The 21,646-nt window shown below is 38.8% G+C and overlaps 1 protein-coding gene across 1 annotated transcript; it reads left to right on the top strand.

The window, feature by feature from the left end:
* The first annotated feature begins 309 nt into the window (after window positions 1-309).
* Window positions 310-11,271, top strand: LOC107712009 (von Willebrand factor A domain-containing protein 7-like). The gene is made up of 14 exons (XM_016517133.1): window positions 310-507; window positions 3,849-4,133; window positions 4,502-4,595; window positions 5,007-5,135; window positions 5,465-5,651; window positions 5,895-6,064; window positions 6,340-6,449; window positions 6,664-6,780; window positions 6,876-7,064; window positions 7,282-7,414; window positions 8,028-8,180; window positions 8,349-8,444; window positions 10,450-10,715; window positions 10,894-11,271. The coding sequence occupies exons 1-14, from the start codon at window positions 310-312 to the stop codon at window positions 11,269-11,271; spliced, it is 2,505 nt and encodes an 834-aa protein (XP_016372619.1).
* Window positions 11,272-21,646: the final 10,375 nt, after the last annotated feature.

Here is a 21,646-nt window from a genome sequence, read left to right as displayed (position 1 = left end):
GTGATGCGTTACCCCAACACTGGACAGCAGTACATACAATTAACGAATGGAAACTGGATAAGAAACTGAACTACTAACTAAAATGTGTAGATATCCAGGTGTTTAGTGCTGATTAGGAGACCTATAACAAGCAATTGACTGCAGATGACAATATTCTGCAAGTTTAAGACATTAATCCACTCACCAGGATAATTGTTGAAGACACAGGAAGAAAAAGGAAAATATATCATATTTTATGAAAATTTATCACTTTTGTAAGAAATGATTTAATTCCCATTATACATTTTTCTACAGTTGTTGTGAACAGTCATGATTTCACTGGTTGTAGTGGCTGTATTTCTCCTCCAGGGGGCTCTATTTCAGCCCCCTCAGGCTGCAGCATTCAAAATCTTCCCTGCCAATGGATCCCTCACCCATCAACAAATCACTGAGGCAGCTTTCCTCCGCAAGATTGCGGAAGTGTGTCGTGATGTAGCCACTGCCCGGGGGAAAGACTTTGCGCTTCCTGTAAGAAATGACTATGAGCGTGAACTACTTTGAGAACTACGTATTATGTTCAAAAATTATTTAATCAGAACTGAGATTATTCCTGCAACCTTATCACTCTGAATTGTCATGCAACCTTAGAAGATATATTGGCTATAATGAGCTATGATGTGAAAGGCAACAAAAGAGGACAGGAGAAAATGCTCTGGTTACTTGAGTAACTTCGGTTCCCTGAGATAAGGGAAGGAGCATTGCGTGGAACACTTTATGGGGTAAACTTCTGTTTACTCTATTACTGAAGCCTGATTTGTTCACGTTTGTGTAGCTGCACAAACCAATGGCGCTCTAACCCGCCAGAAGGGGAGGAGCCGTCTGCTATATAAGTCGGCAGAGCACCATTTCATCAGAATCTTTCAACCGAAGCGTCAGTCATCGATTAGCGTGCATGGCAACTTACACAACGTTCGTTCCCTTATCTCAGGGAACCAAGGTTGCGCAAGTAACTGGATAATTCCCTTAACATAACATAACCCTCTCCGCCTAGAAAAGGGGGTTTTGGGTAAAATTTAGTGGACAAGATCCATGCCTGCAGGGCAGGGATATCCAAGTTATAGAATCTGGCAAAGGTAGACGGCAACGACCATCCGGCGGCCGCACAAGTCTCACCAATAGAAATCCCGCTGGACCACGCCCAAGAGGAGGACATTCCTCTGGTGGAGTGGGCCTTCACACCTATAGGGCACTGCAAGCCTGCTGAGGCATAAGTCTAGGCTATAGCATCCACTATCCAGCGAGACAGTCTCTGCTTCGTGACCGGCAGCCCTTTAGAGCGGCCTCTAAAGTGTACAAAGAGTGCCGAGCATTTGACTTCCCTGACTTGCCTGATGACCTGAGGCAGCAGGACAACCAGTGGGAAGGCGTACAGGTGAGCGCTGGGCCAATCATGGGTCAGGGCATCTCACTGCCTGGAAAAATAGAATGGGCAGTGAGAGTTGTCTTCTGAGGCGAAGAGGTCCCCCTCTGCATTTTCAAAGACCAACCAAATCACTTGAACCTTTTGGGGATGACATCTCCATTCCCCTGGAGATACATTGTCCCTGGACAGCATGTCTGCCCCTTGGTTCAGTCTGCCCGACACATGAACTGCTCTTAGCGAGAGGAGTTTGCCTTGTGCCCATAACAGGAGGCGACGAGCCAACCTGTGAAGGGAGCGTGACATGAGTCTGCCTTGGTGATTGATGTAGGCTACCACCGTCATGTTGTCTGAGCGAACCAGGACGTGGTGCCACCTTGAGGCCGGTAGGAAGGTTTGTAGAGCCAGAAAAACTGCCACCATTTTGCAGCAGTTGATGTGCAGGCGTTTTTCCAGGTTTGACCAGCAGCAGCCGAGCGCCGGTTCGCCCTCGTACAAAGCACCCCCACCCAGGTTCGAGGAATCTGTTGCGACTACCTTCCATGTGGAGGTCAGCTCCAACGGGACGCCTGATTGAAACAGATGAGAAGTTTTTCAAGGGGCCTTCCATGTGGAGGTCAGTTCCAACGGGACACCTGGTTGAAACAGATGAGAAGTTTTTCAAGGGGCCACAGCTCAGATGCAGTAGTGGGTTACCCTGACATAAAACTGGCCCAGGCATGGGACGGGACATGGGCTTTGAGCCAAAACTGAAGGGGCCGCATATTGAGGTATCACAGATTTGGCAGCCGACATGAGGCCGAGCATTCTCTGAAAAGCCCTGAGGGGACGTGAAGTCCCTGTTTTGAATGATGCCACCAATCGTTGAATAGTGAGGGAATAGTCACTTGAATAGTTCTGGCGTAATCCATGCCCGCATTTGGGCTGAATCGATAATCGTCTCCCCAGAAAGACCACTCTCTGTCTGGGAGACAAACTGCTCTTGGCTAAATTGATTTTTAACCCTAACACACTCCCGGTGGCTGAGCAGCAATGTGTGAGTGAAGAGTTTCCGTTCTGGCGCCACGTCTTGGTGAGTTCCTCTTGAACTACCGGCAAGAACTGGGCTGTTGGCGGGTGGATTGCTGATGGCGTCCCTTCAGGTACCACTCGTCAAGGAGGCCGGGGATGGGCTCTTCCGGAGCCAGCCAAGCTAGGCCAAGATCCTCAATAGCCTTAGTAAGCATGCGGATCAGCTCAGCCCCAACCATGCTGGGCTGTGTAGACTGAGTGAGAGGAGGGGTATCAGGCTCGCCCACTCTTCTGCATCAGATGCCATTAAGGACATGGAGTCATCAATGGCAATCTCCTCCTCAGAAGCATAGAAGGAAACAAAGCCTCTCACAGTCAATGAAGGGCATTGATCCTCATGTGTGAAGCACACTGGCGAGACGAGGGATTGTGGGGAGGGCAAAGCTCGTGGCATGACATTTGCAATAACGTCAGAAAATTTGGTCTTTGTCAGTGCCAGATGGCTGCAGGGGAAGGCTTCCACTTCTTCCACTTTCAGGGCTCTTCTAGGGCAGTGAGCAGCTGGCTGAGCTTCTTCCTTTTTCTTTCTTTGTCTTCTTGATGGCAGAGTTAGCGAAGAGATGATCTTGTCGCTGAAGGAGAAAAATTCTGATGAAATGGCACTTTGAGCCGGCTCCTCCTCTTCTGGCGGGTTAGAGCGCCATTGGTTTGTGCAGCTACACAAACATGAACAAATTAGGCTTCAGTACTGGAGTAAACAGGAGTTTATCCCATAAAGTGTTTCATGCAACGGGAGAGACCGTTCAAAAGGGAATATATATATGGTGTAATTCGCCATCTACCTGCAAGGGCAAAAATGTCCATACACTTTTTTTGCACTTAAAACAAAATAGAAATAAAATTATTTATTAATTACTTATATTCATATAATTTTTATTTATTATTTAAATTATAAAAAATAATAATAATGAAATAAACAATTTATCTAAATGCTTGTTAAAGCTAGTTATTAAAAAAAAATTGGTCCAAGTTTAAGATCAAACATGGACTGCTGATTGAGCCCTACTGATGGGTCTCATGCATCAAACAGTTAGAAAATTGTTTTAAAAGTTTAAAGAAAGCCTTTATAATCAAAACAATCGCATACTTCGCCTTTGTACAATAAGGAACAAGCCAGTTAACAAGTTTACTCTTAAAGATATTCTGTATTGATGAACATGAGTTTAAGGAAGGATGCAATGTCTTGCCATGCCATGTCAATCCTCTTCTGTGTATGGCCAGATTTATTAGTTCATATGATTTTTTTTTTCTTATTTTTTGAATATTACCCATGCATTTAGTGCTGATAAGGTTGCAAATTTCATAATCCATTTTTTGGGGGGGGGGGAATTTTACTGGCTCAATGCTAATTTTTTCCTCCCTGTACTTCTCACCCCAGATCAACAACAAACTGACTGCAACTACCATCCAGAGAGCCTGCTCAGATTCATATTCCTCCTTATTAAAACTATCCACTTTCAATCTGGCTGTTGTTCAGACTTCCCTTAGCAATGCAGCTGTGGATAGAAATCAGTTCAGTACTGCTCATCATTTTGATAATGAAGATTTCAAAAATGGACGGGACCTCATCACACAGGGCATAGCTGCTGTGAAAGTCAGCATCAAAAAGGGGAAATATTTGTCTGCCCGCTCCAGTCTTGGGGCTGTATGTCATACTTTACAGGTATGTAAGTCCTGGTTAGTCCCTGTAAATATGTGTGTGAAGGTCATTTTATTTTTATGCTGGCCTCAAGCCATGAAATTTAGCAATGTTCAGTATTTTTAATCAATATCAAGATTGGCATTTTATGTAATTCTGGAAGATCAATTTTATCTGATGCGCTTTTTTTTTTAAGTAGATAAATTTAAAATATGCACAATATAACACTAATGTGTGTTTGAGGACTTTAAAGGGTTACAAAGTATACAGTATGTGTTTAGCATTGGCTTTATCAGTGGTTTATAATGAGCTACAACAGGACAACACTACAATAGGACAACACTGAATATATAAATTTTCAAGTTAGAAAATTAATGTGTTTTTGTGTGCAGGATTTCTATAGCCACAGTAATTGGGTGGAATTGGGAAGCACTGCTCCTTTCAACACTCTCATCAAACCTGAGCTTCCTCTCAACAACCTAGCAAGTACTGTGCTGAATTTCCCAATTAACTGTATCATACGCAGAGGCGGACAAAGTACTCAACTCCATTACTTGAGTGAAAGTACAGATACTGCTGGTCAAACATTACTCCATTACAAGTAAAAGTTGTAAAGACAGATTTTTACTTAAGTAAAAGTACTTGCTAACGACTTTCTACTTCGAGGATCTTGATAGAAATGTAGTGGAGTGAAAAGTACAATATTTGTCTTTCAAATGTAGTGAAGTTAAAGTCATAAGTTCCCAGAAAAAAATAATACTCAAGTAAAGTACAGATACTCAAAAAGTGTACTTAAGTACAATACTCAAGTAAATGTACTTAGTTACTGTCCGCCTCTGATCATACGATCTTAATATGTCAAGTGATTTGTATATATTTCTGGATGGATATGTCTAGGTCCCAATACAAAAACATGTAAAAGCTGTGACGGAGAAAACTGCACTGACAACATTCTCCAAGAGGTACTACAGCAGAAGATATTAACTTCAGGATATTTCAACCTTTTTCTCCCAACCAAACCTGCAGGTAGGGAAGCTTAGCATCTCATACATTAGCATTGGTAGATAGTTGTGTTTTGGCTTTTTAGGCCAATCATATACAGTCACCGAACCTGAACATGTAATACACGCTGAATCTCCTGAGATAGAATGAATATGTACATTGAAAACGTAGTAATTATGAAAATTGCTATTTCTATCTTCTAACTACACCGTAAGATTATAAAAAAAAGCCCCCCTCCCCACTGAATGTGATTTTGAAGGGGCCCCATAGCAAAAGGGCCCAGAATTCCTAGCGACACCACTGCTACACTCACAAACACTTGGTTTAAACAAAAATATATTTAACTGTTTCAGGCAAGTGTAGCCATGGCAGTGCTCTTGACAGGACCAGTTATAGAGAACCCACTGGAGGCATCAATAAGGACGACATCAGCTCGAATCATGGTTTCCTTCATAAGCGTGCTGCTGAAATGGCCATCAACGCTACTATGGAACTGCTGGAAGACATCCGACTGGCCACAGGCAATGTAGCCTTTCTTCGGTGAGACCTTTTTCTTCTTTGTCCTTTTATGCGTTTAGTAGCATATTTATGCAGGTTTTCGGAAGCCATGTAATTAATATGCTAGTCATGCCATCACTCATAGATATCAAATATCCCTAACACTTCTTCACATTCAAATCTCTAGTTTCTAATGCACACATTAGGTCAACACTGGTAAAATTATTGCTTAAATATTTGTTTCCCTTTCATCTCTCTCTCTCTCTCTCTCTCTCTCTCTCTCAGATTGATGGGCCTCACTCAGACCTCAGTTCTGGCTTTTGTGTTTGACACCACCAGCAGTTTGTCAAATTACATCGCAGAGGTCAAGAGAGTGTCCATCAGTATCATAGACAGCAGAAGAGGAACATCAGAGGAACCTACAGAATACATTCTAGTCCCATTTAATGGCCAGGGTAGGGGATATTGTGCAATATATATATATATATATATATATATATAAACTATTACATATACAAGTGTATATGAACATGCTGTATTGATATGGATTAAATAGTTTGTTCCATAAAATTTAGAAAGCCATTTGTGTATTGGTACTTTAAAATAAAATGAAACTAAAACATTCACCATACAGTATTTATATTGTTCCACATACATCCACCACAGTTTATACTGAAAATTCACTTTGCTTGTTCTTGCTCTTGTAGTGACGTGTTTGTGTCTTACACAGATTTTGGACCTCTGATAAAAACTGGGGATGCAGATATATTCAAAGAGAAAATCAATTCCCTGTCAGCATCTGATAGTTTAAACCCAGGGATGTGTCTGTCAGGACTGCTGGTGAGTGTGTTTATTGTCTTTTAGATAGTGATATAAACGTTCATTCAGCCTAAGAAAAGTTTACACTGAAACCAGTACAATAAGAAACAAATGGCGAAGTACAGTATTTATTTTAAAAGTTCAGATTTAGAAGAAATCAATGTGGTAAGCGTTGATATCATTATAATACTACAAGTTTTTGTCTTATTTGTTTCATTGTTTCATGAATCTATAGTTGACACTGACAAGAGCTCCTCCATCATCAGATGTCTTTGTCTTCACTGATGGTGCAGCAAAGGACACAGAATTAAAAAGAGCAGTTGAGGCCATGATGCAAAGCACCCAGTCAAAAGTGAGTGCCTGCAGAACTTGATTTGTTTCTTCAGTTAGGATCAATTATGTTAGAGATACGTTGTCTTAAGGTTTTTCTTTCTTCCTGCACTCCAGGTCACTTTCTTGCTGACAAACTCCATTTCAACACGCAGTCAACAGAATGTCTCATTATCAAGATCATTGTCTCAGTCAGACATACAGTTGTACAGAGACCTGGCCCATGTTTCTGGTGGACAGACCATAGAGGTCACAAACTCTACTCAGGCCACTGCAGTCATTACAGATTTAATCACAGCTGACCTGGTATGTTCCAACAATGAGATCACAATGTTACATTATTTATTACTAATATATATTAACAATACTTATATCATCACTATTAGACATGCATTTTATAATGTAAATGTAATTTGCATTATGCCACCAGTCGTATTCTAATCGAAATGCTTTAGTTTGTGCTGTGCTGTTCTTAGGGGGAATCTCTGCAGCGCTCTAATGTGGTAAAACCTGTTTCTTGAAGGTGACGGTTCTTCAGGTAGAGAGAAGTCCACTCAAGGCAGAAAACTTTTCTTTTGTGTTGGATCCAACTCTGTCCAACGTGACTGTGTATATCACAGGAGACTCTACAGCCTTTACCATCTACAGCCCTATTGGTACAGCAACACATTTATGAACAGAATGCTACAGTTCTATACAGCATGTGCTCACTTAGTTTCATAATGTTTAAAATGATACTCCACCCATGAATGAAAATTCTCTCAATTACTCACCCTCATGCAGTCCCAGATGTATCTGAGTTTCTTCAGATTAACACAGACAGATTTCTAAAAAAAAAACATAATCCATCTCTATCGGTTCATGTAATGTAAGTAGAGAGGAGCCCCAAAGCTGATGCTTCAAAAACCACACAAAGCAAACACAATGGTAATCCATACGACCACAGATGTTTACTCAATTAGTTCTGAAGCTAAACATTAGGTGTAGGTGGGAAAATATTTTTTTTTTTAACTATAAACCATTGCTTCTGGCCAAATGTCATACATCTGTGATGGCATATGATTAAGTAAATGATAAAAAGATGTAGAAGTAGAAAGTTAAAGTAGAAAGTATAAGATAAAAAAATTTCGGGTGTCGTATACCTTTAAAGCTCCATAGAATGTTTGTGCTCTGCAATTAGGATTATGTAATAATTATTGTGCAGATAACATCTGATTTACTGGATGCCACTCTTAATGTAATTATACATTTTCATGCCCACACCTTCAGGTGTGTCTCAGTCAGGTTCAGTGGCAGATGGTCCTCTGGGCAGCATCCTGACTGTAGGGAATCTAAAGAGAGTAAAACTCAACTCTGACAACCAGACAGGGGAATGGAAGATCAGCATTGACTCTACAAGCTCCTTCAGTCTTAAAGTTATTGGTAAAGTTAATATTTCTACATTAAAAATGGGAGTAAAATACTCGATCTCTTATGCTTTCTAAAGCTCTTATGCTTTCACTTGTCACAGAAAATAATTTCTCTCTGTTTGTCAAAGCAAAATTAATGCCTACATGCCATCATTCAAAATTCCTTCAATTGTAAATACAGGTCAGAGTTCTGTGGACGTCCTCTTTTACTTTGTGGAGATAGTTGAGGGAGGTCATGGAGACTCATGGGGACAGAGTTTCACCCGACCTTTTATTGGTACGACATCATGCATCATCCATCCATTCATTCTCCAAACCACTTGTTCTCTGTCATGTTGCAGACATCATGCATCATATTTTATATTTAAAATATATTTTTTAATGTCACTAGTTCAGAGTGAAAAATTTAAGGGGGTCTGAATACTTTCCGTACCCACTGTATATAAACATCCACACAAAATTGGGCTTTAAGGTACTGTTGCAATTACAATTGTGCTATGAAATGTCATGGGCAAAACCTAGTAATTTCAATAGGAATCTGTGTGATCAGGAATTTTGTACAAGTATATGGATGAAACATTTCCCCCATGCAGATTTTGCATTGGGTTTAAGTTTTTCATGCAAATTTTATGAATTGACCAACAGAAAACTGCTTGGTTTTAAAGTAACTTAAGTGTGAGCTGTCATCATGACACTATTGACAATGGATGTTTTTTTGCCTAGAAATTATGCTAGTGTGACAGCACCCTAATAATTTTGTTTGTCACATACATACAGTCATGGCCAAAAGTTTTGGCAGTGACATAAATTTGTGTTTTGCAAAGTTTGCTGCTTCAGTATTTGTAGATTATTTTTCCACATGTTTCTATGGTATACTGAAAACCAATGATAAGCACATCATAAGTTTTAAAGGCTTTTATTGGCAAAAAAAATCATCAATATCAAAAAATTTCAATATTTACAGTCATGGGCGACATTAGGGGGGGCAAATTGTTAGTCATGGAATCCATGATGTCGGCCCCGCTGCAATTGGAGCGCTTAGCCAAGCGCTAAATACCCTCAATGTGTTTTTGCAGCTTTGAGCAATGTAGCCAATCACAGACATATCTGTTGATTTCTTGAACGCAATGGCCAATCAGAAACGTTTTGTCAGAATTCACTCACCGCTGAAAGCGCCGCAGTTTTTAAGTGCAGTTTTGCACGCTCGTGAATCATCTCATGACAAAGTGCAGACGCATGTAAATAAGAGATTTATTGTGCAGTTTAGAGAGCTTAATTGATTATAACAGAACTTTGTAAAATCGCGATGAACGAAGATGAGTGACGCTTTTTAGTGATAAAGGGAGCGCACTTTGCACACTTTCTAGGGTATAATCCAATCAGAATTTGTATGACACTTTCATTTTTCGGACACATACAACCTGCAATGTTTCGGGAATGACATTCGCATATTTATGCGGGATTCACTCTCGAAATAGCAGTGATTGGCACTGAACATAAAATATATGTGAAAGCAGCCCGTTATTTAATTTTGGAACCAGTCCTGGCCAAACCTCGACAGCGAACGACCCGAGTGAGATCTAATTCACGAACCAAAAGTGTGTGTAAACTTTATTGAGATCGGGACATATCAACCAGTAATTTAATTTAATTTCCAGTAACGGACGGTAGAAATGTTTTTGTTTTGATGCTTACATCCGAAAAAAAATTATTTTGCTTTTATTTATTTATTTTTTGCTTTTTTTTTCTTGCCCCCCGACTCAATCAGTCTGTCCTTAACGTTTTTCTTGGACAGAAGTTGCTTCTTTGCTGCCCTTCTTGACACCAGGCCGTTGTCCAAAAGTCTTGGCCTCACTGTGCGTGCAGATGCTCTCACACCAACCTGCTGCCATTCCTGAGCAAGCTCTGCACTGCTGGTGACACGATTCCATAGCGGACTCCTCAGGAGGAGATGTTCCTGGAGCTTGCTGGACACTCTGGGACGTTGTTAGCTGGTCATTTTGTGTCAGGATCAAAAAACAGTGACTTTTTTTTTTGTGTGAAAAGTTCATTTTTTGGCCAATGAAGCTTTTAGCAATTATTTAAAATGCATCTGATCACTCTACACAATAATCTAGAAACAATGTGAATGAATACCACAACAGCTTAAGTAGCAAACTTTGCAAAACACAAAATTTATGTCACTGCCAAAACTTTTGGCCATGACTGTACATAGTACTGATACTTCACCCCCAAACACTGATACAATATTTCAAATAAGTGTTTCTCTGATTGTTGATCAGGTCGGAACGCTACTTTCTATGTCTCTGTGACTGGAAGAGATTCAGTCACAGTGACTGATGTGCTTCTAGTTGAAGCTTCAGGATCTGATGTTGTGAGTGGAACGATCAAATCTGTCAGTGCGACAGACTTCCTGGTCAACATAGACAGAATCCCAGAGGGGGCGTTTGTGGTACAGCTCAAAGGGCTGTTGAATGACTCGTCGTCGGCTAGTCGATTCCAGAGGCAGTCACACACCCAGCATAAAGGATCTAGAATAACAGTCACGGTAAGTAATATCAATGGCAAAATGTTGGGTACACAAACACAAATAACTGTAATTTACAACAATTATTAAACAAAATACACTTAATTTTGCACAACCATTTGGAACAAAAAGAGACTTTTAAAAACTGATCACTGTATGTGACAAATAACATATATTTACCATAACTGTTGCTCCATAGGCTCAGTCACAGAACATTACACAGGCTGGAGTCCCATTAAGTCTCAACTTTACAGTGGCCTCTAATGCTACAGGCAGCAACTACACTATCAGAGCTCGGACTGATCAGGACTTCGGCGTGTCTTTCCCCAGCTCTCTGACCCTGGGAACCGGGGGAAGTGCTCAAGGAAGTGTCACACTGATCGCACCCTCAGACACAGAGTCAGGGACAGATGTAACACTCACTATTGAGGCAGAAGCTCCGGGATCCACTGATCTGAATTATGTCACGCTGCGACTCACTGTCTCCACAGCAAATGCTATTTTCAGTGGATCTTACTCACTTTCCATATGTCTCACTTTCTTCTGTTTTTTCATTTGCCATTTTGTATGTTTCTAAATAATATTAAGCACAGCAAGTAGCACTGTATTTTAAAATCTTTACTTGTAAAAAACCCTTTGCAAATATTAAAGAATCTAAGTTAAGGTTTACTATTGAAATTGACTTTCACTTTCTGTTGTATGTGAACAGGTGTGTTTGGGACTATGTTTGTGGCTAAGTAGTGATTTTATAGTGTAGTATATGTTCTTGATCTTTTTGAATGTTTATTAAAGAAAGTTCACATAAGTGGATTCTGCATTGTGTAAGCTCATGTATTGGTTTTGCTTTTTACAATAGCTTCCACTCTCATTCAGCTTCTACTTTGCTCAGGAATGGCACTGAACTCCTGTCACATGAGTGATTATAAAGTATAAGGTTTCAGACAGTTTGGGAGGATTAAATGAATGAAATTGCATGTACGATTGTGATTTTTGATTAATCACTAATATTATTAAAGGGGACATCAGATTCAAAATTCCCTTTTCACTGTTTGAACTTACATGTGTGTTGGCAGTGTTTGTACACAACCACCCTATAATGATAAAAATACACCCAGTGCTTTTTTTAAATCTCCACAAATAAGCACTTTCCCAGATCAAGCCATTCACAGATTCTTGGCAGAGTGACGTCACACAGGCCAAGGCTGTTCCCACAATTGTAGATGAACACTGGCGTTTTTACATTGACCCGCCCTGAGCTGTAAACAGTCTGCCATTGTTTCGACGTGCAGAAATACACGGAGCAGGTGTAGACAAGAATGTCTCCTGTTCTGTTCTTGGATGTAATAATGAATGCAAAATTGAGTGGCCATGTAAAGTTGCTGCTTCTAAGATATTTCAGACGTCAAGCCATATTTGAGGTCGATAGGCAAGCATTTGAATGTCCTGCCCGATGTATGGTATTGCAGTTTTTCTTTTGACACAATTTTCCAAACCATTCATACAGTTCTCGAAACAACACGTTTCTCAAAACGTTCCAATTTGCTCAGTGTTTTCTGCAAAACTCTACACAAAAACACCATAATTTTGCACAGGTTTAACCATGTTATCATTCAGAAAACAGAAACACACAATATAATTAACTCAAACATCAAAAAATGAACTCCAACAGCACACATTTATCCATGTGTGAACATTAAATAGCAAAACTGATGACACACAGGTCAGAATCTCAGGATGATATGAACAAGAGCACAGCTGATTATGTGTTTTGGAAAATGAATCCTGGTAGTGGGAGACAAAGAGGAAATGGAGAGGGAAATAAAAACGAAGGGGATGAGGTCAAATTTAATTTGTTCCTGATGAAATACAAAAGCACTATAGTTGACCATATTCTTCTGCATGGACTGACCATGAGGGAAGTTGGCCTACAGGCTCATCTAAGAGGTTTCAATATTACTTACACAATACACTTACAATATAATTACAGTACATTGCAGCAGTACTTCAGGTGAGAGAACTTCATTGTTCTATGTACAATACAGTAAATAATGTAGCACATGTTGTACAGCCTCAAACTCATTACTGTTGAATTTATTTGTAGCCAGGTAGTCCTTACATGTACTCTATTTTTGCAGAACTGAGAGACGACTGTAAAGGGGAGGCAGAGAAGTGTTTTGTCAGAAGACTAAGAAACTGCTCTAACAAATAAGGATACTACTAATACTGTAATGCAATTTAGCAGAGGATGTTGAATGAATGAATGAATGAATGAATGAATGAATTAATTTATTTAATTACAGTAACTGACAGTATATTCCAATGTGTGTTTACTCTATATTCTGTTGTTTGGTTTTTGAACTTTTCTCTTCTAGTGCTTTTCATCTACTGTAAGATCTCTTTACAGTAATGTAATGAAAGTAAACTTTTCTTACAGTTTAATGCTGAATTTTATTGTATCTGCATCCCTCTATTTATGTTGTATACTGCAACAGACAATGCCAGAAGAACACATTATCCGAACATATCGTTTGCCAAGACATATTATTTTTAATTTGCTTCAGGATATAAAAGACGACTTGGAACCCTCAACTATAGGAGTCACGCAATACCAGGTCTATTAAAGCTCCTAGCAAACCTTCATTTTTTTGTCCTCCGGTTCTTTTCAACGTACTGTGGCTTCTTTATTTCTTTATTCTTTATTTGCGACTACAGTAATTCGTGCTGCACTTGGTATATTGCGTTGGTCGATATGTAAATGAGATGTTGAGTCGGTGTTCTTTAATTTGCGCATTGTCAGTAAATCACCCGCAGAAATTTCCCCTCCCATCGGCGCTAATTTGCCCTGTTTAGTAAAACTGGCCCTTGGTAGAGTGTTTATGATATGCTTTTCAGACTACGCTTAACCTTGGCTTAATTTCAGCTATAAAATTGGAATTATATTTTCATTATAATGCAATTTGACTACTTTTATGTCTACACTTTATTCAAAGCTTATTTCAGACATGAAATTCTGCAAAAAAGTTTGTTTATGATTAAAAAAAACACACATTTCAGCATTAGAATAATCAGAAACATCTGCAAAGTTTTAATTAGTTCACATAGTTATGACAACTAAAAATAAACTGCAGGGAACGTTCTGGGAATGTTCTTTCTAGGTTATAAAAATAAAACTTAAAAATAACCTGCAGGGAACATTCTGGGAACGTTCTCTCTAGGTTATAAAATAAAATCTAAAAGTAACCTGCAAGGAACGTTCTGGGAACGTTCTCTCTAGGTTATAAAAATAAAACTTAAAAATAACCTGCAGGGAAGGTTCTGGGAAGGTTCTTTTTAGGTTATAAAATTAAACCTAAAAATAACCTGCAGGGAACGTTCTGGAAACGTTCTCTTTAGGCTATTAAAAAAGAACCTACATGGAACGTTCCTATAACGTTCTTGTTTGGTTCCCAAAAAATAACCAAATGGGAATGTTAGGGGAACGTTCTGTAAACGCCATCATGTTGTTCAGAGACGAAAAACTGTGCTGTGGCTGTGTTCATCAATACATCCTTTATTAGACCGCTTTGTCGAGTTAAATACATCCTTACGGAGGTGTCGAAATGCTGAATCAATTCATTCACTTCCAACAGCGCTTAATGGGAGCAGCGTCATAGAGGGCAGAGCGTCACGTTATTTAAAGGGGACGTTAACGAGTAGCAAATGATTAAGTAGCTGCATTGGTTACTTTTAAATAAGTGATAAATAAGTGATGTGACATGTGGCCAAGTATGGTGACCCATACTTGGAATGGGGGGGGGGGGGGGGGCAATAGGGATTTCGCCTAGGGCGTCAAATTGGCTAGAAACGGCCCTGCCTGTACTGCTTCACATTGCAACACGGATGACAGTCTATGGTGGCGCAAAATATGACTTTTAAAGGAATTGTACTTTGTGAATCTTGATTTGCACCCAACTATACAACAGGCATATTCGCTATGTGCTTAATTTTTGTGTAAGTGTTGGTGATTTACATACCCTTTCACTGTTTTTAAAGCAATGCCACATATAGGATAGCATATGGGGGGGGGTTATTTTTAAGTAAAAATTACTTAAGTTACATTGAATGCATTATTGCAACAAACTAAGATGAGAAAAATCACAATTTCCTGATTAATCCGGAAAAATCAAATCCCTGTGATCTTGGTGTAAAATTCTCTGGTTATATGCTGTATAGTTAAGCTTTTATGAAATAAAATGAAGTTTGTTAGTTTTTTTTTTTAACCCTTACAATGTGACCATTTAGTAGCACAATACGAGTGACTATTTCCCTCACAATATTTCAGCCTTGTATATCAATTACACTTAATTTACTGACATTATTTTTGAGAACAAAGAATGCTTCCCCTACCAAAATCGTGAGTGTTTTTTTGCTGTAAACCAGAGTCAACGTGACTTATTTTAAACCAAACAATTATCTTTTACTAACACTTTCGACGATGTATTGGCCCAATTAATGCGCAATAACAAGAGTTAATACAGCATAGCTGCTAATCTTTAGTTAACCAGCCACATGTCACACAAACACGGCCGCAGAAAATACAAGACAAGGATAAAGTTCTTAGCAATTAGGATTACATAACATTAGCAATTTTATTAGGTAATCTCAGCAATTAGGTAACGTTAAAACTTAAAGCTAAAACTCAGCTGCAACCTAGCAAACGTAACGTCTGACCTACATTAGGGGGAGAGTGGGGTAAGATGTGCCACCTTTTACTTGTGTGGTCCTCAAGATAAGGGAAAATGACGTAGAAGTACAATCAAAGTATCTAAAGTAACTTCAGGAGGTTTCCTATCATTTTAAATTATCAGAATGTATCTATGACAAAGGGTTCTAAAAATATGGCTTCTTATAAAAAAGAGAACCACTGTTTTTAGATCATGAAGAAATATTCATTCAGGTGTGTCTAAACTTTTGACTAGTAGTGTATGCATTAAAGAGACATCAACTGATGAAATCTCTTTTTAATAATGATATAAAAGTAATAATGATACAATTCTGTAGCAAATACATTGACCATTTTGAACTGTCTTCATATATGGTGTTGTGAAAATATAAAATTGAAAGACACAAACCAAAATTGACTAATACTTGAAGTTTTTAGGTATTAATTATTATTATTGACAAAACTATAGTTGAGTAAATGTAAAAAATGCATAGGGCTCATACTGACCCCATTTATGAAGTCTCGTGTAGTGATACAAAAAATGTAATTTTTTTAAACATATGACCAACAAATATGTACATGCTGAGGCTCAAATACCTGTATAAGATTTATGAAGAAGAAAATGGAATATTAAAGTCCCCATGAAATCGAAATTAAAGTTTTTTGGGTGTTAGTATCAATATGTTAGTCTTCAGGTTATCTATAAGGCAGTGTGCTCCAAAACAGTGACAAAATTTGCATTTAGAAGATATAAGGATTCAAATCTTGCAGTTCGTCACTTCCGCCAAAACGGCTCAACTATTTTTTTGACATCGCATCGTACTTCAGCTTCTCATCAAACTTTCTGTCCAATCAAATGCCTCTCTAGCATCCGACCCCCCGCCCCCTACACTATAAAATAGACGCTGAAGCCGCGGCTGAAATCGGTCACTTGTCCACAGAATTCGTATTTTCTGTACAGTGAATGGCACGTAGTGCACTATATAGGGGACAGAGAATGATTCAAACAGTGTAAATATGCACACACACTCTGCTCCGGACCAGAGACACGATAGCACGGAGCGGATCACATGCGCGAGTCGGCGCAAACCACAAAATGTATCGGAGCTATTTGAATTCTACACAGAATGCAATATTTATAGCAATATGGATGAGATTGTGGCTAGCATACCCTGTCAAATGCGGCTTTACGGAGCTCAACGGCTCTGAACGGCTCTAGCCCAAGCTGTGATATAAACAAACGCTATTGGCTATTTTAAAAAGGGGCGGGGCTGCTTGATATGTCCCGCCCTGTCTTCCTGTTTCAGTTAAAATGACGTCAACACAGAGTAACGCTGCGTGTTTCTAAGCATTTCAGGGGACCTTTAAAAACGCGACGCTTCTGCGTTTCTGGGGTTTTCACACTTGGTCCTTTTCAGGGGTCTGAGCGTGGTTCGCGTGATTTTTGGCCCATATGTGAACACACCAAACGATCTCAGACCCCTCAGAAGCGAACCGAGCCGAGACCATCTCAGGAGGTGGTCTGAGTACGGTTCGCTTTCGGCTAAAGGTATGGTTCGCTAAAAACATGCATTGTGAACACAAATCAGTCCGGGCTTACTTGATTTTTCCATTCGTGAATTCCGATGTAGTTTGGTCATCAGATGTCTCCGTAGTCCGTACAAATCAGCTGTTCATAATGGCTGCTTGTTCTGGCAGATCTCTACAAATTATTCGCTCACAACGTACACTCGTTTATTTTAATTTTAACCGCTTCCAAACTGTGTAAGAGAGACACGGCTGTGCGCCTGTCCAGTTTAAACTTTTTGCTATACGAGTACGCACATCCCAGCGGGGGCTACTCTCTTTAGCATTTATTGTGTTTCAGCTGTCAAAAACACCCATGGTTCACATAAACACAGTTGGTTTCGTCTCAATCGAATGTAAACAGCTGGGAAAAAAATCGCATGTGTGTCAATATACTGATCTGTGCATTATTGTAGCCTAATATGAGTCTATATTATTCATACGATTAATAACATGCAGTTTATTTTTTTTCATTTGATTAGTACATTTCTTACTTAAATGCTGCATTTAAGGATACCTGTACTGTAACTGAAAAATTTAAAAGCAGTTTATTCTATCTCAATGTCATCAATGCCTTTTCCGCGGGTCCTTAAAAGTCTTAAATTTAATTGTATCAAATGTAAGGCCATAAAAAGCACAATGGGGACGGAAAGACAATTGCCATATAGCTTAATTTGATGATTAAATAAATAAAAAAAGGCTATATTTCATTGGATAAATACCAGCGCTGCAGGTTTCAAAGTCAGGTGCTGCGCTGCTTTGTGTACTGCCGTTCCCGGGGAAACCGCTAAAGCGCCACCTGCTGGCAGAGAATTAAATAGCATTTTTTGACAGCCCTTCTGCTGGTTTAAAATAACAATTGATATTAAACCAGCCATTAAACCATTAATATAATAATTTATACTTTTAATTTTTGACTGGTTTAAAGACTGAAATTTGAAATTATATTATATTTATATATTTTCTTTTTGTGAAAATCTGTATCTGAACTGTAAATCATGCTTTTTACAGTAATTTTGCAGTTTAATATGTTACCATAGACATTGCCCCACCCCACTCATGTGGCATTAATTTGATCTGTGCAGGTCTTAAAAACAGTCTAAAAAAGTCTTAAATTTGAACTTAAAAATCCTGCAGAAACCATGTGTGCTATAAAATTACATGCTTACATAAACAAGGAAAACAATTCAAAATAAATATTACAAATGTGTCCAAAACTTATATTTTTGTGGAAAAGATACAAATATTCCAGTTTTGGAGGCCATAATGTCAGCCATCAAACACTGAACTGGACTAGATCCAAAAGCAACAGTCTGAACACAAAGAGGTCTGAGACACCATTACTGCTTAAGTGGACCAAAAAAGGATCGGAGTCCTCTTTCAGGAACTGCGATAGTGTGAACCAGTTTTAATTTAGTTGACGAATAGTTTTCGTCATAATTGTAGTCAACAACATTTTTTTCACCGACGACGAGATGATAACGAACTAAAACTCTTTTTGAATGACAAAAACTATGACGAAAATCTACTGACATTTTCGTCAACTAATAAAAACGAGACGAAAATGTTAGGGAGAGTAAGAGAAGAGCAGACATATGGATAAATCTGACGACGCAAGAGAGAACTCAATTCGCTCCGGTTTTCAGAGCGCAGACACTGAAGCATACTACACAACATAGAGGACCTACAATAATGTACAGTATTTGAAAAATAATGTGTTTTTTGAACATCAAAGCATGTCAACATATTCTGTTACACCAAATACACAAAATAATGATCTTTAAAATAGCATCATATGACCCCTTTAAGTGAATGCAAACAGTAGGGAGAACATGTCTCAGTACATTGCATCCATTGCAGCCGTGCATTCAGTTTTAAAGGGACAGCAGCCTAATTTAGTTGCTATTGTCCGAGTCATTGATGTTAATCAAGCAACAAAGGAAAGACAGAAAATCACGCATTGCTCTTGACTGAAAAACTTTAGTAGTCTTAAAGATTAATCTAAATTTATTTATAGAAATAAAGATGTCTGCTTGAAATAATGAAGAATACGGTAAACAAGTTGCTATAAAGAATGCATAATTAGCCTATATAACCATTGGTATTTCATTAAAAAGAAGACCATGTTCTTGTTCTTTATGAGAAGTGGTTTTATTTAATTTTAACATAAAGGCATGTTGTGTGTCACCGCAGTTAAATCGGTGCCTATCATGATAAAACCTTAATATCAAAACTATTATAATGAGTTTGGAAATTTTAGAGAAATGCTTAATAAATCCACTGTAACTAAACCCACTGTAGACTAAAACTAGACTAAAACTAAAAAAAAATTCAGATGACTAAAATATGACTAAAACTAAATAGCATTTTAGTCAAAAATCTATGACTAAAACTAAATCAAAATTTGCTGTCAAAATTAACACTATCATAAGCATGCATAAAACAGTATACAATACAAAAGACAATATACAAGAAGAGTAATAAAAACACACAATGACCTGGGGAAATGCATGTTCATTCATAGAAAGTTTTGTCTATGAATTAATGAAATGAGTCCTTTTCTATAAGCAGTATGTGTCTGTTTCAGACTTGTGACTCTGCCTACAAGTCGTAAAGTTTATCTGGTTACGGTAATAACCAGAGGTCTGTTCTGTCCGTTTGAGGATATTTGTATTTCGGGGGAAGGGTCCATAGACCCTCATAGTTGGCTTGTTGAGGTGTGTTAGGGATTATTTGTTAAATATAACAAATAATTGTGTGTCTGATTTGTCCAGGCGTTACACTCATAACCCCGACTCCAAGTATTAAATCGTACACTATTGCATTTTGGGTGTGGCCTCTTTTGACTTGAGCCGGTAAGCAGCCACCTAGAACATGCTGTATAGCATCATCAGCAGTGCTAAATACACTCCAAGCACTCCAGCAACCAAACAGCAACATGCTAAAAACACTCAGAACACTTTAGCAGCTGAAAAACAATATGCCAAAAAAAGCACTCTGAACACTCTGATACTGAACACCAGCAAGCTTCATTAAAACCATTCCGAACACTCTAGCAACCAGATGGCAACACACTAAAAATCCTCTCTGAACACTTTAGCACCCGAATAACAACAATCTGAAAACACCCATAGCAGCACCATTGTGGATGTCCTGAGGACGTCCGCCACCCCGCCCCTGGAAATGTAAAAATCTTGTTGATTAGCATAAACTGTCTCACGGATACACAAGATTCACATCTCGTAGATACATTTTTTAACCCTTTTTTGAAAAGAGGATTTAAGAGGATTTATTTCATATGACAGAGGCTTTTGGAGTGCTGTCTTTTTGTTCTGTGATCGAACCAGAGATGGGCACTCGAGTTAGTGACTCGGACTCGGAGTCGCATTTTTATAGACTTCAGACTTGACTCAGACTCCAGCGACAAAGTTATAAACCCCAAACTTCCTATTTGTCTGAAAAAGCAGCAGTTCCCATTTCTCTGGAATCGAAAGGTTTGGCCAAAGTTGCTGCAGGTGTTTCCTCATCATCTATCACTCGTTCTCTTCCCTGTGTTTCAGGAGTCGCTCTGATAGTTTAGAAAACAATGACTTAGTCATGAGAGATCTGTGGGAAATAATGAGGATTTGATGAGTCCGGCAGGTCATGAACACTGACACAGTGTCTGGATCCTCACTTTATGCCCTCGTACGCTGTCCTTGAGTTTTACTGTTCTGGCTCCATTTGACACAATAGGGTACATTAATAGTGCCTCAAAACAGCTCTAGAGTATTTGAACACTTAAAGGGGTGGTTCACTGTTTTTTTTCTAGGCTTGATTGTGTTTATGGGGTGCAGTCTAACATGTGTTAATGCTTCGTTTTTTAAAGAACGCATTATTTTTCACATAATTTACCTTTATTCCACACAGCTCTGTCCCTTCTCTGAAAAACGCACTGATCATTTCCTTCTTTTATGGGCCGTTGCACTGTTTGCCCAATTGGAGGCGCTATATCTCAGCTGTCCTTGAGGGTGCGTAGAATGTTTCACTAGGGACTTATTCCCAGGGCACTTGACTGTCACCATGCATATTTTCAGACATTTTTACTATAGCATTTTTAAGTTATGGACCCATAAATTAGGCTGATATGACAATACAATAAGAGGAGAAATTGCATTATTGGCCCAATTGGAGGCGCTATATCTCAGCTGCCTTTGAGGGTGCGTTAAAAGTCATACTGTGGTCTTATTCACAAGGCATATGACTGTGACCATACAAATATTTTGATATTTTTACTGTAGCATTTTTAAGTTATGGACCCATAGGTTTGGCAGATTTGACTATACAATAGGAGAAACTGCATTATTGGCCCAATTGGAGGCGGTATATCTCAGCTGCCTTTGAGAGTGCGTTAAAAGTTGAGATATAGCGCCACCAATTGGGACAATAATGAAATTTCTCCTGTTATTGTATTGTCATAATATCAGCCTAATTTATGGGTCCATAACTTCAAAATGCTACAGTAAAAATGTCTGCAAATTAGCATGGTTACAGTCAAGTGCCTTGGGAATAAGACCACAGTAGAAATTTTAACGCACCCTCAAAGGAAGCCGAGATATAGCGCCACCATTTGGGGCAATAATGCTATTTTTCCTGTTATTGTTTTGTCATATCTGCCAAATGTATGGGTCCATAACTTAAAAAT

Source organism: Sinocyclocheilus rhinocerous, unplaced genomic scaffold (genome assembly GCF_001515625.1).
Source record: "Sinocyclocheilus rhinocerous isolate Xijiao unplaced genomic scaffold, SAMN03320098_v1.1 scaffold658, whole genome shotgun sequence".
In the NCBI taxonomy this organism is placed as follows: Eukaryota; Metazoa; Chordata; class Actinopteri; order Cypriniformes; family Cyprinidae; genus Sinocyclocheilus; species Sinocyclocheilus rhinocerous.
The sequence above is the reverse complement of the archived record's forward strand: the minus strand, read 5'-3'. Positions and strand labels throughout refer to the sequence as shown.

Coding starts and splice junctions, on each gene's coding strand:
- LOC107712009 (XM_016517133.1), top strand. CDS start 310: ATGATTTCACTGGTTGTAGTGGCTGTATTTCTCCTCCAGGGGGCTCTA. Junction 4,596..5,006: donor TCCTCTCAACAACCTAGCAA/GTACTGTGCTGA, acceptor GGATATGTCTAG/GTCCCAATACAAAAACATGT. Junction 7,065..7,281: donor ATTTAATCACAGCTGACCTG/GTATGTTCCAAC, acceptor TGTTTCTTGAAG/GTGACGGTTCTTCAGGTAGA.